At 40.6% G+C, this 15,474-nt stretch overlaps 1 protein-coding gene across 1 annotated transcript in view; it reads left to right on the top strand.

The window, feature by feature from the left end:
* The window catches only part of ARL15 (ADP ribosylation factor like GTPase 15), a 232,712-nt gene extending 218,096 nt beyond the window's left edge, over positions 1 to 14,616 (top strand). The window contains exon 7 of the mRNA XM_054810232.1: positions 11,857 to 14,616. Coding sequence (XP_054666207.1) covers positions 11,857 to 12,009 — 153 coding nt within the window. The 3' untranslated portion in view covers positions 12,010 to 14,616. The remainder of the gene's footprint in view (positions 1 to 11,856) is intronic.
* Positions 14,617 to 15,474: the final 858 nt, after the last annotated feature.

Genomic DNA, 15,474 nt, shown 5'->3' with positions numbered 1-15,474 from the left:
TGCTTCCATCCACATACATGTAAAACTCAGTAGTACTTTTGCACCCTCAGCAGTTTTCTGTCCTCACTCTTATCAGCCTTATTTGTCCCAGACCATTATAACATGATTGCATGTATCTGTGTAAAAAAAAATACTTACCAAAATCTTCCACTCTCTCCATGCTGATAGATGATGCAATATTGTATATTTTACAGTAAGCACTCCTCTGTGTTCATCTTCCAGCTCTCTAGCTTACTCCCCTTTTTCTTCTTTCACACTTGCATTTGCCAGTACTATGTGCTCTCTGTTTGGAACAGCATGTCTATGCTGATTTGCCAGGCATCCTATTTCTTCATTCAGAACAGTTAAGTATCTTCTTTAAAATACATTTTTTTCAGCAATCACTTGCAATCAAAAAAGTAGCTTTTTTGTGGCCACTGGAGATAACAACGATGGAAAAGTGCATCTGTTCCACAAAGCACTGTGTAAGTTATTTTGTGGAATACAGGTATAAGTGACTGTATTCCTCTTCATAAAGACTTATGAGCCAAAAATACCGGCCAGGTCTATTACAAAGCTAAGTACAAAGCTCAGTTGGAAGTGTTTCAGGTAATCTTTTGTAAAAAGCAAAATTTAAAAAAAAAAAAATCGGAAAGCTTTGCAAACTAGAAATACTAGTTTGTAAAGTGTTCACCACTGCTTCTGAGGAGTTGTACAAAAAGGCTTCTGATGGTTTTGAAATCTTGTCTAGGGAAATTGCTTCCCTGCCTTTACAAAGAAATGCTGAAGAAGGGAGTCTTGGGTTTTCTTTTGGTTTTACTTTAGCAGGTCATATTTTAAAAACACCTCCCCCCCCAAAAAAAAAAGCAGTTACATAATTCTGATTATCATAATATGTACTTAATTGATTCATTGTAAATTTTTAACATTGCACATACAGACTTTGGATTCAATGGCACATCAAAGTCAGCTGGCAGTGAAAATTTAGCTTCAAAGAACTAGACTTTAAGAGCATTTCTATGTCTGATAGTGTTGTTTAAGCTCAACTGGCATACCTGGGAATAGCCCTGTGCATAGGTCGCTCCAGCCCACAGCATATCACCCTCCGTTCCCATCAGTTGAGGAACTTTCTTTCCCCTCCCTGTTGCATAAGAGGTATTCCATGTGGAGTCTATAAATATGAGGTATGGGTGTTTTAGGAGGAGTGCTTATGAGACATAGGTGTATTACAAGGATCCCTCTAGACATGGATGAGATCACTGTTATGAAGAAGCATATGAGCAGGCACACGGGAAGTATCTTTTCAGGAGGATATGAAGTGTCTCTGTAGGAAGAATAAACATTATGAAACTTCTGCGGACATATTAGCACGTTAGAGCAGCTGTTCTGGACAGACAAGAGGTCCTTTTTAGCCAAGTAGGGTGTCAGATAGAGAGCTTTCTAGCAGATTTTTAGGTAAAAGTATGAAAGTGTTAACTCCTGTACAACAGTGGATTGAGCTAGTTGATTTAAGATGAAGTGGCTACCAATCCATTCCACCCACTCTTACGAATCACTGTACTCAGAACAGGACCGGCAGAAAACCACGTGTAGCAGCTCAAGAGGCCAAGCAGTTTGCAGTCCAGCACGCTAACATAAACTAGAGTAGATTTCAATTTACTTTCAGCATCAGTGGTGATTTAAGCAATGGGTTCCACTCTATGGTTAGTAGGTCAACATTTGTGGTTTCTATTTAATTTGCCAGAATTTCCTTTCTTTTGTTTTCTGTTTTCCTTTTTTAGACATGACTTCTTTTACCTCTAATACCATCCTTTTGCTTATTGCAACTGTTGAAAGCTTTTTTTGTTTCTTTTAGTCTTCTGTAGCAGTATAAATATACCCTGAGCCTCTAATTATGGTATTTTTTTTCTATGCCACCTGCAAGCATTTTACCTTTTTAGCCGCACAGTTAATTTTCTTTAAGTTACTCATTTTATGTAGTTTCCCTTTTTAAAACTTAATGCTATGTGATGGACTTTTGGCTTTTTCTTTTCTCCAAAGATACTGAATTTGCGCATGCTTTGGTCACTGTTATAGACAGCTTGTCTGTTCGTGGACTCAGCAATCAAAATTGCCTCTCTCTCTTGCATCTTTTAAACAGTTGGTCCAAAAGGCAGATTTTTATGATGTCTGAAACGGCAATCTCAGCATCACAGCTCAATGAAACTAGGGAACCTGTTATTACTTAATTTCTTGTCCATGCAGATTTGGGATAGATGAATGAACCATTTCTTGTGGTTAACACACAGATTCAGCAAATTAGGTAACTTTAGTTTAATTCATACCTCCACCACTCACCCTCTTGCAGTAGTACTTGCTTAATCCTGTAAGAGTCTTTGAAAAATTTTGACTAGTGGGGACACTGACATGACTGTGCCGCCTTTAATGAGATATAATATACATGTGTTGTTACTGGGGTTTTTTTTTCTAGTAAAATTGTTCGGTAAAACAGCAATGGATGAAAAAATATTTTATCCATTAAGTTTTCCAAATGCAGCCTGGTAATGTAAGTGACTACCTGAATTTTGTATTTGTTTACAACAGATTAATCAGAGTGGGTTGGAAGCCTTTTTGAGTTGGTGAAATTTGGTATTAAAATTTTGAATATGAATGAAAAATAATATTTTCAATCAGCTTTTTTTCATGTTGAGTAGTCAATAGACATGACTCTGTATTCATATATCACACTATCTAACTTTTCCTATGCATCTTATGTTCATGTGTGTTGGGAACTGGATAGATGAGGTTCAGTAATAGAACAAATGAAAGCTTGCAGCAGGGCCTGGTTACTCAGCTTGCGTATATCAATTTAGCGACATCAATTCCATGCTGCTATGCTAATTTACACCAGCCGAGGTTCTGGGCACCAATCCTTTTATTGTGTCTTGACTTTTCTAGCACGTAGGTTAAGCAACATTTGATAACCATATGTTTATTGTATTGTGCCAGTAGAATAGGTCTTAGAAGGTGGAGTGTGGGAAGAGTGGGAATAATTGCAAAAGTATATTATTAGATTTTATTGACTTCAGAATGTGGCATAAATACAATGTCAGCTTCTCTATAAAACAAGCCCCCATGTGGAGTCAAGACATACAGTGAGATCCTGTAAAATAATAGTAAAGAAGTCTTAAAATTATGTGGATTTAATTGATTGTATTTTCTTCTAATGTTATGTCTTAAAAATTTAGCAATCTCAAAGTAAACACTTAAAAATGCAAAACCAATATGTAAGTGCATGTCTAATGTGTCAGACTTCTGAAGCACGTTTGAGTCTTTATATTTTCCTTTGGCATCCATGAGCAGGCAGAAAGCTTTTCACCATTTATGCAAGAGGGGAAGACAAAAGAGCTTCTCTTAGGAACTCACCCCTTTTGTGCTAGTGCAATTGGAGGGAGCTGTAAAATCGTTACTGCTGATTATCTGATTATGCAAGAACTACCAAGATGAGTAAGTATTCAGAGAATTTCAGCTTCCTTTGGATATTTTGGTGATTAGTGTGCATCCTCTTAGGAAATCTGGTAGGGAATGAGTGTGCGTGATGGTCATCGGGACAGAAAGCAACTTGAGAAATGAAAGTGGATGGAGAGCTGAGAGCATTCCAGTGGAAGACTCAGCTGTATAAAGTGTTGGGTATCTGATTGTGACGGTCTGTTTTCATGTAGTTGTTTCATCTATTGCATGTAAAAAGGGGTTCCTTTTTAAATCTGAAAAGACTTACTTGTTTTTAGAACTTAATGAAATCTTCTGAGTTAGGGGGGGGGAGAAGTTATAGTAAATTGGAAAATATTTGTGTCTGCAAATGTCTTTCTGGAAGTTTCAAAGTCGTAGAGCCCACTTGCAAAGCTCTGAGCTTTAGCAAATGCCATTGTGGTGTGAGGTTTAAATGGGAAAATATAGTAACATACCACAGAGTGTCCTTTGGGTTGTGGAAAATCATTCCTGTGCTACTTCTGGTTTAGTTAATTATTATTTGTAAACCAATTAGTGTTATTTTTCTATATATGGATTAGAGACAAGTCATGTAGCAATTCTTTTTTTCTCCATACGTACGAATAAAATGGCTGTTACTTATGTGAATGTGAGCAGATGTGCTCTCATGCCATTATCAAAACTTCCCATTTCAAAAAGCCACTGCTTAACAAGCACTTTAATTTCAACATTTATCTAGGGCCTATTAATGTGGATACTCTGAACTGTTCCTTAGCTGTGGAAAATGGTAGTACATTGCTGATTTTGTTACATTTTGATTACACACCTAGAAATAGTAAAAAATAAATTTTAATCAACATTGGGCATCCAAATAAATAATTTATCTGCAAAATCTGTTTCACTAAATCAATTGATGCTGGTTTACTGCTGAAACAGAAATTCTATCTTGGCATCTGCAGTCACCAAAATACAGCTTAAAGTCATTGTGTTTTTCTTGGCTAGAGGCTACCTTGGTAAGCAATGTCATATTTGCCCACAAATGCACAATCATAGAATCGTTTAGGTTAAAAAAGACCTTTAAGGTCATCAAGTCCAACCATTAACCTAGCACTGCCAAGTCCACCACTAAACCACGTCCCTAAGCACCACATCTATGCCTCTTTTAAATACCTCCAGGGATGGTGACTCAACCACTTCTCTGGGCAGCCTGTTCCAGTGCTTGACAACCCTTTCAGTGAAGAAACTTTTCCTAATACCCACCCTAAACCTCCCCTGGCACAACTTGAGGCCATTTCCCCTTGTCCTTTTGCTTGGTACTTGGGAGAAGAGACCAACACCCACCTGGCTACAACCTCCTTTCAGGTAGTGGTAGAGCGCGAGAAGGTCTCCCCTCAGCCCCCTTTTCTCCAGGCTAAACAACCCCAGTTCCCTCAGCTGCTCCTTACAGGACTCGTGCTCTAAACCCTTCACCAGCTTCATTGCCCTTCTCTGGACACGCTCCAGCACCTCAATGTCTTTCTTGTAGTGAGGGGCCCAACACTGAACACAGGACTCGAGGTGCGGCCTCACCAGTGCCGAGTACAGGGGGACGATCACTTCCCTGGTCCTGCTGGCCACACTAGTTCTGATGCAAGCCAGGATGCCGTTGGCCTTCTGGGCCACCTGGGCACACTGCTGGCTCGTCTTCAGCCAGCTGTCAACCAGCACCCCCAGGTCCTTTTCTGCCGGGCAGCGTTCCAGCCACTCTTCCCCAAGCCTGTAGCGTTATATGGGGTTGTTGTGACCCAAGTGCAGGACTGGGCACTGAGCCTTGTTGAACATCATACAGCTGGCCTTGGCCCATTGATCCAGCTTATCCAGATCCCTCTGTAGAGCCTTCCTGCCCTCCAGCAAATCAACACTCCCACCCAACTTGTTGTCATCTGCAAACTTACTGAGGGTGCACTCAATCCCCTCATCCAGATCATTGATAAAGATATTAAAGAGAACTGGGCCCAGTAGTGAGCCCTCGGGAGCACCACTTGTGACTGGCCACCAACTGGATTTAACTTCATTCACCACAACACTTTGGGCCCGACCATCCAGCCACTTTTTTATCCAGCGAAAAGTATGCCCATCCAAGCCATAAGCAGCGAGTTTCTCCAGATGAATGCTGTGGGAAATGATGTCAAAGGCTTTACTAAAGTCCGGTAAGGAACATCCACAGCCTTTCCCTCATCCACTATGTAGGTCACCTTGTCATAGAAGGAGATCAGGTTAGTCAAGCAGGACCTACCTTTCATAAATCTTTCATGCTGGCTTGGCCTGATCACCTGGTTGTTCTGTACACGCCGCATGATGGCATTCACGATGATCTGCTCCACGGCGTTCCCCAGCACCAAGGTCAGACAGGCCTGTAGTTCCTTGGATCCTCCATCTGGCCGTTCTTGTAGATGGATGTCACATTTGCTAACTTCCAGTCAACTGGGACCTCCCTGGTTGGCCAGGACTGCTGATCAATGAAGGAAAGTGGCTTGGTGAGCACTTCTGCCAGCTCCTTCAGTACCCTTGGGTGGATCCCAGCCAGCCCCATAGACTTGTGTGTGTCTAAGTGGTGTAGCAGGTCACTAACCATTTCCCCTTGGATTATGGGGGCTTCATTCTGCTCCCCATCGCTGTCTTCCAGCTCAGGGGGCTGGGTACCCAGAGAACAACTGGTCTTACTGCTCAAGACTGAGGCAAAGGAGGCATTAAGTACCTCAGCCTTTCCTCATCCTTTATCACTATGTTTTCCCCCACATCCAATAAAGGATGGGGATTCTCCTTAGCCCTCTTTTTGTTGCTAATGTATTTAAAGAAACATTTTTTTATTGTCTTTTATGGCAGTAGCCAGATTAAGTTCTAGTTGTGCTTTGGCCCTTCGCATTTTCTCCCTGCATAGCCTAACAACATCTTTGTAGTCCTCCTGAGTTGCCTCCCCTTTCTTCCAAAGGCCATAAACTCTCCTTTTTTTCCTGAGTTCCAGCCAAAGCTCTCTGTTCAGCCAAGCCGGTCTTCTTCCCCATCAGCCTGTCTTTCAGCACATGGGGCTGGCCTGCCCCTGTGCCTGTAGGATTTTCTTCTTGAAGAATGCCCAGCCTTCCTGAACTACTTTGCCCTTTGGGACTCCCAAGGGACGCTGCCAGCCAGGTTCCTAAACAGGCCAAAGTTTGCCCTGCAGAAGTCCAAGGTGGCAGTTCTGCTGACCACCCTCCTTAATTCTCCAGGAATTGAAAACTCTAATTTCATGATCACTGTGCCCAAGACAGCCTCCAACTGTCACATCACCCAGTCCTTCTCTGTTCGCCTTGCCTAGTTGGTTCACTCACCAGCTGTGTCAGGAAATTCTCTTCTACACACTCCAGGAACCTCCTGGACTGTTTCCTCTTGGCTCTATTGTATTTCCAGCAGACATCTGGTAAGTTGAAGTCCCCCATGAGAACAAGGGCTAGCGATTGTAAGACTTCTCCCAGCTGCTTATAGAATGTTTCCTCTGCCTCTTCATCCTGGTTGGGTGGTCTATAACAGACTCCCACCTTATCTGCTTTGTTGGCCTTCCCCCTGATTCTCACCCATAAACACTCAACCCTATCATCACCATCAGCAAGCTCTAGACAGTCAAAACAGCCAACACACAGGGCCACACCACCACCCCTCCTTCCTTGCCTGTCTCTTCTGAAGAGTTTGTAGCCACCCATTGCAGCACTCTAGTTGTGCAAGTCATCCCCCCGTGTTTCCATGATGGCAACTATATCATAGTTTTCCCACTGCACAATGGCTTCAAGCTCCTCCTGTTTATTGCCCATGATGCGTGCATTGGTATAGATGCACTTCAGTTGGGCTATTGTTCCCGCCACCTTTTTTTGGGGGAAGTCCTAATTCCTACATGACCATTCTTAGGTGCTTCCATGGTTTCTAACACCATGCGTCTAACCTTGCATCTTTGCTGCTGCATGGATCTCCATCCCCTACCTCCACTGAGACGGCAGACCAAAGGACCTCACTAGCACACTATCCCTCAAACATTGGTGTGCCAGCCCCAGGATTATCTCTAGTGAGCCTGGTTTTATCCCTTTTCCCCTTGAACTCTAGTTTAAAGCTCTTTCAATGAGCCCTGCTAACTCCTGTGCAAAGATCCTTTTCCCTCTTTGAGACAGGTGAACCCCATCTGTCGCCAGCAGGCCTCGTGTTGTGTAGACCGACCCATGATCAAAAACCCCAAAATCCTGCTGGTGACAGCAGGCTTGGAGCCATGTATTGATCTGCTGGCTCTTCCTGTTTCTCCCCTTCAACTGGAAGGATAGAGGAGAACATTACTTGTGCTCCTGATCCCTTAACTGGTCATCCCAAGGCCCTGAAGTCTCTCTTAATTGCCCTCAGACTTCTTGTTGTAACTGCCTGCCTGAAAAATCAGCAATGGATAATAATCTGGGGACTGCACCAGGGTAGGAAGCTTTCTCTTCACATCTGTAACTTGAGCTCCAGGGAGGCAGAAGACTTCCCTAAGAAGTGGATCTGGTGGGCATATTGGGCCTTCTGTTCCTTTCAGAAGGGAGTCTCCTATGACAATGACCTGTCTTTTTTTCTTTATGGAAGTGGTTTTGATGCAGGGCGTAGGCCGACTTAACCTCAGCGACACCTCCAAGTTAGATGAACCATTGGCCTCCTTATTGTTCAGTTCCACCTGCAGAGCCTCGTACCTGTTATGCAATGGCAGCTGGGAAGGTGGGGCAGTCACAGAGGAGATGCACCTGCTGCACCAGGCAGAAACTTGTCCCCATTGCCCCTAACCCTTAAGTCGCTGTGTTCAGGCAGGCATAGAGAGGATAGGGAATCCTCCATGTCACGTGTCCAGCCTGCCTGTGGGGCCTGTCCCAGGGAAGGTAGGGTGCAGTTCCAGTAGTCTGTGTCTCTCTCACACTCCCCGATACTCCTCAACCTACTCACCTCCTCCCAGAGCTCCATGCTAGTCTACTTATTGCCATCTTTTCCTTATGTATGTGTTTCTAGATATTTAATGCTTTTAAACCCAAGTATTCTCCTTACAATGTAATGACCTAATCATTTCTTCATATGGTATAGACTTAATTCAAGAGGCTATGTAAATAAAATTGCAGACAGACTTCAGTGAGCTCAATGGGCTGATGGCAATAGTCTTCCAGTAGAGGGGGTGTGGTGGACATCCTTTCGGATGTGGGTCTGAAACATCTCAAATTACTCTAGCCATATTTGTCAGCTTAACACTAGCAGGCTGCTCTATCAGCTAGCTGCACTGACGCCTTGCTTTGTTATGCTTCCGTGAAGCTTTTACTTCCTCCCCTTATTTAGCAGTCAAGGCGGCTGTTGCTGAAACAGGCAAGAGAGCTTTCTTATGCTGCTTCTCCAGTACTGTGATCAGTGCTGTTAATTCAGCATATTAATGGAGGTAAATTCAATTTGGTGTCACCTCAGCTGCTGAAGACATTGCAATATATCCATTATGGAAATTAGTATTTAGGTTCTGATCACATATAAACATGCTAACGTATCAGATACTAATGGCACTGAGACAGCAGTGCTAAAAAGTTGGTATGCTGATATTAAAATACTGATTATTGAAGTACTATTTATTTCAACTTGGATGTTTTCTGAAACTTGTTTGAGGGGGAGTGAATGTCAAGCTTCATTTTCAAATGTTTGCAGGTTGTTACTTATACAGTTCTGCTTTGTTGGAGATAGATGTTAAAAGGTTTCACCTCTGTCTTAGCTGGGGAAGTAGAAATTCCCATCTCAAATCCACCATTTTTTCCCTAATATTTGTTACTAAAAACTCTGCTCAAAATTCCTTTCTAAAAAATAAGAAACCTTTTCTGCCACATTGTCACAGTTGAATTCTGATTTATGTGAGTTGATATAACTACAGTCAGTTTCTTCTATTAGAATACATTACTAGATAAACAAAATTGTTCTATAGACACTGTAAGAGCTGCATGGAGATATTGTAGCTTGTTGGGACTTTGGAAGCTCCTTTCCTTTCCTTTCCTTTCCTTTCCTTTCCTTTCCTTTCCTTTCCTTTCCTTTCCTTTCCTTTCCTTTCCTTTCCTTTCCTTTCCTTTCCTTTCCTTTCCTTTCCTTTCCTTTCCTGTCCTGTCCTGTCCTGTCCTGTCCTGTCCTGTCCTGTCCTGTCCTGTCCTGTCCTGTCCTTTTCCTTTCCTTTTCCTTTCCTTTTCCTTTCCTTTTCCTCTTCTTCTCTCTTCTTCTCTCTTCTTCTCTCTTCTTCTCTCTTCTTCTCTCTTCTTCTCTCTTCTTCTCTCTTCTTCTCTCTTCTTCTCTCTTCTTCTCTCTTCTCTTCTCTCTCCTCTCCTCTCCTCTCCTCTCCTCTCCTCTCCTCTCCTCTCCTCTCCTCTCCTCTCCTCCCCTCTCCTCTCCTCTCCTCTCCTCTCCTCTCCTCTCCTCTCCTCTCCTCTCCTCTCCTCTCCTCTCCTCTCCTCTCCTCTCCTCTTCTCTTCTCTTCTCTTCTCTTCTCTTCTCTTCTCTTCTCTTCTCTCCCTTCCCTTCCCTTTCCCTTCCCTTCCCTTTCCTTCCCTTTCCTTCCCTTTCCCTTTCCTTCCCTTTCCCTTTCCCTTTCCCTTTCCCTTTCCCTTTCCCTTTCCCTTTCCCTTTCCCTTTCCTTTCCCTTTCCTTTTCTTTCCCTTTTTCCCTTTTTCCCTTTTTCCCTTTTTCCCTTTTTCCCTTTTTCCCTTTTTCCCTTTTTTCCCTTTCCCTTTCCCTTTCCCTTTCCCTTTCCTTTTCCCTTTTCCTTTCCCTTTCCTTTTCCTTTCCTTTTCCTTTCCTTTTCTTTCCCTTTTTCCCTTTTTCCCTTTTTCCCTTTTTCCCTTTTTTCCTTTTTTTCCTTCCCTTTCCCTTTCCCTTTCCCTTTCCCTTTCCCTTTCCCTTTCCCTTTCCCTTTCCCTTTCCTTTCCTTTCCTTTCCTTTCCTTTCCTTTCCTTTCCTTTCCTTTCCTTTCCTTTCCTTTCCTTTCCTTTCCTTTCCTTTCCTTTCCTTTCCTTTCCTTTCTTTTTTCTTTTTTTCCTTCTCTTCTCTTCTCTTCTCTTCTCTTCTCTTCTCTTCTCTTCTCTTCTCTTCTCTTCTCTTCTCTTCTCTTCTCTTCTCTTCTCTTCTCTTCTCTCTTCTTCCTCTACTGCCTACCATAATACGAGTAACTGATCCTGTTGTGCATATTTGCAGTCTGCGATAAAAGAAAATTAAGAGTATTTGGCAATAATTACAAGTAACAAGAACGTGAATTACAAGTAACAAGAACATGCAAACTAAGTCAGGACTAAATATTTCTGTTGGTGTGTTGACAACTGCAAGTACTGATGGATATAATTTTGGATGTAAAAAATAAATGTCCATTTTGACAAGTCAAACTTGAGTAGACTTTTGGATATCAAAGACTAAAATTTTGATGAAAACAGTAATCTGTGGACCAAAATAACCTGCAGATGGCTGTCTTCTAAGAGGCATCAAAAATATGTTTTGATACTGTATTTTCCAAGAAACTGCATCTTCCTCAGTTATTTTGTCAAGGCTTAAAATCACCTTAAAACTTGCAATTATATTCTTATGCCTCCGTGCTGCATGGTTGCTGCAGAAGTAAAAAATGAATTAGTTTAATTAAAATGTTTCCTTCTTTATAGGCATTATTAGGTATTGTTAGTAAGCAGCTGAAGTCTGCTAGCACGTGCTGGATTTTAAACTAAGATGATTGTAGAAAATCATCATGTCTCATGTATACTACCTATTACTATCCTAATCACATTAATGTGCTAGTCTTCTATGTTTAATTTTAGAAAAACTAACTGATTTTGGAAGAATTTTTATTTTTCTACTGTTTTCAAGGTTGTTAAGAGACCCTCTGCTATAGCTCACCTTTGACTGGAATGTTTAGGATTTGTACATTTTTGACAGTTCATTTGTGTAGTTAGAGTAGTCTGGTGACAATTTCTGCATCTGAAGTGTTTCCTGATAAAAGTATGATGAAACATACAGCTTTAACATTAAAATACAGATATAACCTAAAATGTCTTAGTTACTTTTGCTGTTTTGGCTATGTTTTTGAACACTTGTATTGTGTGCTTTGCTCTTTGCCTTAAGTCCGTATAATTCTTCCCCAGACCTCCCATGCTGTTAAATGCACGGGTAGAATGGTGGCTTCCAAGCAGGTCACTCACCCCTAAAGAAAACACTTTCAGGTCATGTCATATAACCTGTATTATAAGAACAGCTGTGGGTAAGATTCAAAAAAATGAGTGTCCTGATCTTTTTACATGGGGGTTTTTGATGTTTTGGTTTGGTTTTTTAGATGAGAGAAGAGAGTTGTCATTATATTAATACATTGGTCTCTCTCTTTCCTTTTTTTTTTAATAGATAAAAAAATATTTTGAACTTGAGCCACTTGCACGTGGAAAGCGCTGGATTCTTAAACCCTGCTCCTTGGATGATATGGAGGCAGTAAAAGACAGCTTCTCCCTTCTAATAAACTTGCTAGAAGAGAGAGACTTCGAACCTTCAAGAATGTGAAACGCAAGAGAGAAGAGTGGCTTTCCAAACATCACTGTACCTGCACATTCTGCTCACAGCTTAATTATGGTGTGGTATCAAGACTGTGCTGTGATATGTTGTTCATACAGAGTTAGTGCAGAATGTCCTTTTGTTAAAATAAATATTCTGTGAATCAGGTACACAACTATTTCCAGTAAAGTTGTCTACACTACTGAAATAGGGAGTTCCTCTTTGTTTACCACTATTTCTGCACACTGCATGTTGCTTTCTTGCGCTGCGATCATCATTTATAGAAATTTTACACGCACAAAAATAACATAGTCTGTAAAGGAGGAATTTTACCTGCTACCTTGGTTTTTAAAAAATAACTAATGTCTTAAGGATTTGTGAGACTAATTTGTATTAGCTTGTTTACTGACCCCACAGTATGGAAATCACAGCCACTGAGAAGCTTAATAGGATACCTTAAAGGCAAGCAGTTTCATATTAATGCAGAGGTTAGTCCTGAAGTTTTACTTAGTGAAAACACAGTCGATGAGTTAGCTGATTCCTCTTCTAACGTCACAGCATAACCTTGTCAAAGGCAGAACCATTATTTTGCTGGAAGTTTCCTGAAAGGTAAATTAGCAAACGGATGTGTACGGATAACAGTATTTGGGAAAAATAGGTATTCTATTCTATAAACAGGTGGTCTAAGTAACAATATTTTTAGAAAATATACAAAAGTTGGATAAAGTAATAATTTTCATTGAAAGTAGTTTTCCATAAGAGGAGCAAAGCAAATATCTGTTAATTCAGCTGCGGAGGCTTTATTACTAGTTAGAAGTGTGACTGATTTTACATAAGGATTGCTTCCTTTATCACTCCCTCATAGAGTACTACTGTTATCGTAACATTGCCAAGGCTTCTATGCCATAATTAAGGGCCTTCCAGTGTTTGTATTATAAGCTTCTCTTTTCAAGGATTATAACTTGTTCTTTCCTCTGGGCTAAATGTTACTTAGAAGACCAAAAAAATATTCACTGGAAACAACATTTGTAATACATTTGGAAAAATCCCATTTGGTTCCAGTAACACAGTGCATATTTCTTCTTTCCAAGTTTTTCCCATTGTAGGTTTGCAGTTTTTTGGCTGCCTTTTGTTGATATTTTAAAACCTTATAAACTGATTTTGTCCATTGAACAAACATGCCAGGTCACTGATTCACCATTAAGTCAGTCACAAGAGGGTATGTGCAGATCAGTCACCGGACTGGTGCACACCTTGAATGTTGTGCCTTGTGCATTCAGCTACCCTCATGCATGACTGTCTACAAACACAAACTGTAGTGATGTGTCTGTGGTTCCTCACTGATTCTGCTTGTGAAATTTGTAACTCCTTTTTTCAGGGCTTTCAGCAACATATCTTTCCACTCTGATCATTTATTTTTTAAGTTTGAAGTTTATTGTAGTTTCTCACTAGTGTATTTGGGAATAGGAAAATAGCAAGGATCAGCTTTTAAAGGCTTATAAAAGCCATTTCTCTATTACTTGCAATTATACTCTTCGTTAAACAATTTTTTTTAATAGTTTTTTTATTTACTTTTCCATTTCCACGGACTTCTTGCATTGCTCCCTCAGAATTATATCTGCCCAAATGCATGGCCTGATGATCACTGTTTTAACTTGCTTCATATTACCAGAAAGAAGCTGGGAAAACTGGTAAGCTCCTCGCTTAATTTTGTGATAGAATTGGCAGAAAGCTTGAAGGGCATCTCATCTTTCTTTGTTTTTTCTTCTCTTTCCTGCCAGGTCAATTGCCTCAATCCTAATACTCTTGGAAATACCCAAGAACTGGAATTGTTTAAAACACAGAGAGGAGCCCTATGTTGGTTGGGTTCTCTCTGTATAGTTTAGACATGACCCAGCTGCCCATTAGTTTCTCTTGTGTGGGTTAAGGAGGCTCCTTTCCCTAGATTTAAAGAGGAACTGGATCCAATTTACAGTTCCAAACTCTGTCTTAGTTGACATGAGCTGAGAGGCTCCAGAGTCCCCAGATTTCCACAAGGTCCCCAGATTTCTGTCCTGTTCAGGGACAATGACAAATAAGAAGTGGTGAGGAGGAGAAAGAAAATTATTTCCCAGAGAAGGCAGGCAGTGCGGGGAAACACAAAGAGGGATTCAGAGCTTTTACTGCTTTTTCATTGAGCATTAGTTAGAAGATAAAATTTGTTTACAGTTTTTCTCATTCTTTCCCATATTACAATTATGGACCAAAAGGTACAGCAAATGAAAATAAGCCCAACTGTATTGCATTCTAAAACTATACTTACTTTTACCATCAGTGAGTCTGGTCCAAAAGCTTTAGAGTTTCTGAGTTATGTTTTGGTCATGATTTCCCAGCTATGCACTGTTGGAAGGTGCTACATGACTAACATGCAAAAGGCCCAAGTAGTTGATGAGAATATGGCTTTGGCGTATGCCGGTGGCCACTTAGACTAGGACCTTTGATGCTTAATGCTTTTTTTTTTTTTAGGAAAATGCCAACTGCACAGGAGCAGTGATTTTTTTTTTTTTCACAATGATTTTGAATATGCTTTTTGTTACTAGTACAGTGATCATTCCTCACTACAGGTTGAAACAATACCTCATAACTGCTTAAGGCTAAGACCAACTCTTAACTTTACTTTGAGTGTAGTTCTTCTGTGGTTTTGTGTTGTGGATGGACTTAATGGATGTGTACTTTTTTAATGTTTATAAACACCTTCACCTTTTTATGGAGCAATTAAAAATGTTCATAGCAGCTCATGTCACACTTCCTTGTTCAAAGTGTTGTTGAGTGTTCTGGCTATGGTAGAATATGTAAGCACCGTGCAAGTTTTATTCAGATGACCAATATAAATGGTTTCTTTTTTTTTTTTTGTTATTTCTTTTTTTAAAAATCTGTTCATGTGTGTTCATCATTTAGGTGAAATAAACTTGAGCACTAGGCTCTACTTTCCATACAAGTTCACTAAGGAGTGAACATTGTCTTTTTTAAAAAGGTATTGTGCTTTAATGTTCTTTAGCCATCTGTTAAATTACTTTGTGTGTGTATGTGTGTGTATGTGTATGTGCCCACATTGGGCTTCTTCTCAGACCTGTGGCTGTCTGCAGTGTCTCAGCCATCAGAATGAAAACATTATCAATCAGTATCCAACAACAGCTGGTTTTGACAAGCTTCTGTCTGCTGCCTAATGCTTTACAACTTGTCAATAAGACCTCTTTGTCTCCCTGCTTTGAGCTGGTGATCTTACTGCTTCCATGTTGTGGTCTGTACTTGTACTTCTAGCATTTGTATGGAAAAAAAGTTAAATCTTAGTGGGTTTTGATATTCTTTATTGCTGTATAATGCTCCATGTGTATCTTAGCTTGCCTCTTCAAATGCGCTATACAAAAATCTGTGATGTATTATTTCATTTAACTTCTTGCATTTCATTATATTTATAGAAGTTGCAGATTTTTG

The sequence above is a fragment of the Grus americana genome, chromosome Z (assembly GCF_028858705.1).
Source record: "Grus americana isolate bGruAme1 chromosome Z, bGruAme1.mat, whole genome shotgun sequence".
Taxonomy (NCBI): Eukaryota; Metazoa; Chordata; class Aves; order Gruiformes; family Gruidae; genus Grus; species Grus americana.
Note: the sequence above shows the minus strand (reverse complement) of the source record. Positions and strands in the feature narration are given on the sequence as shown.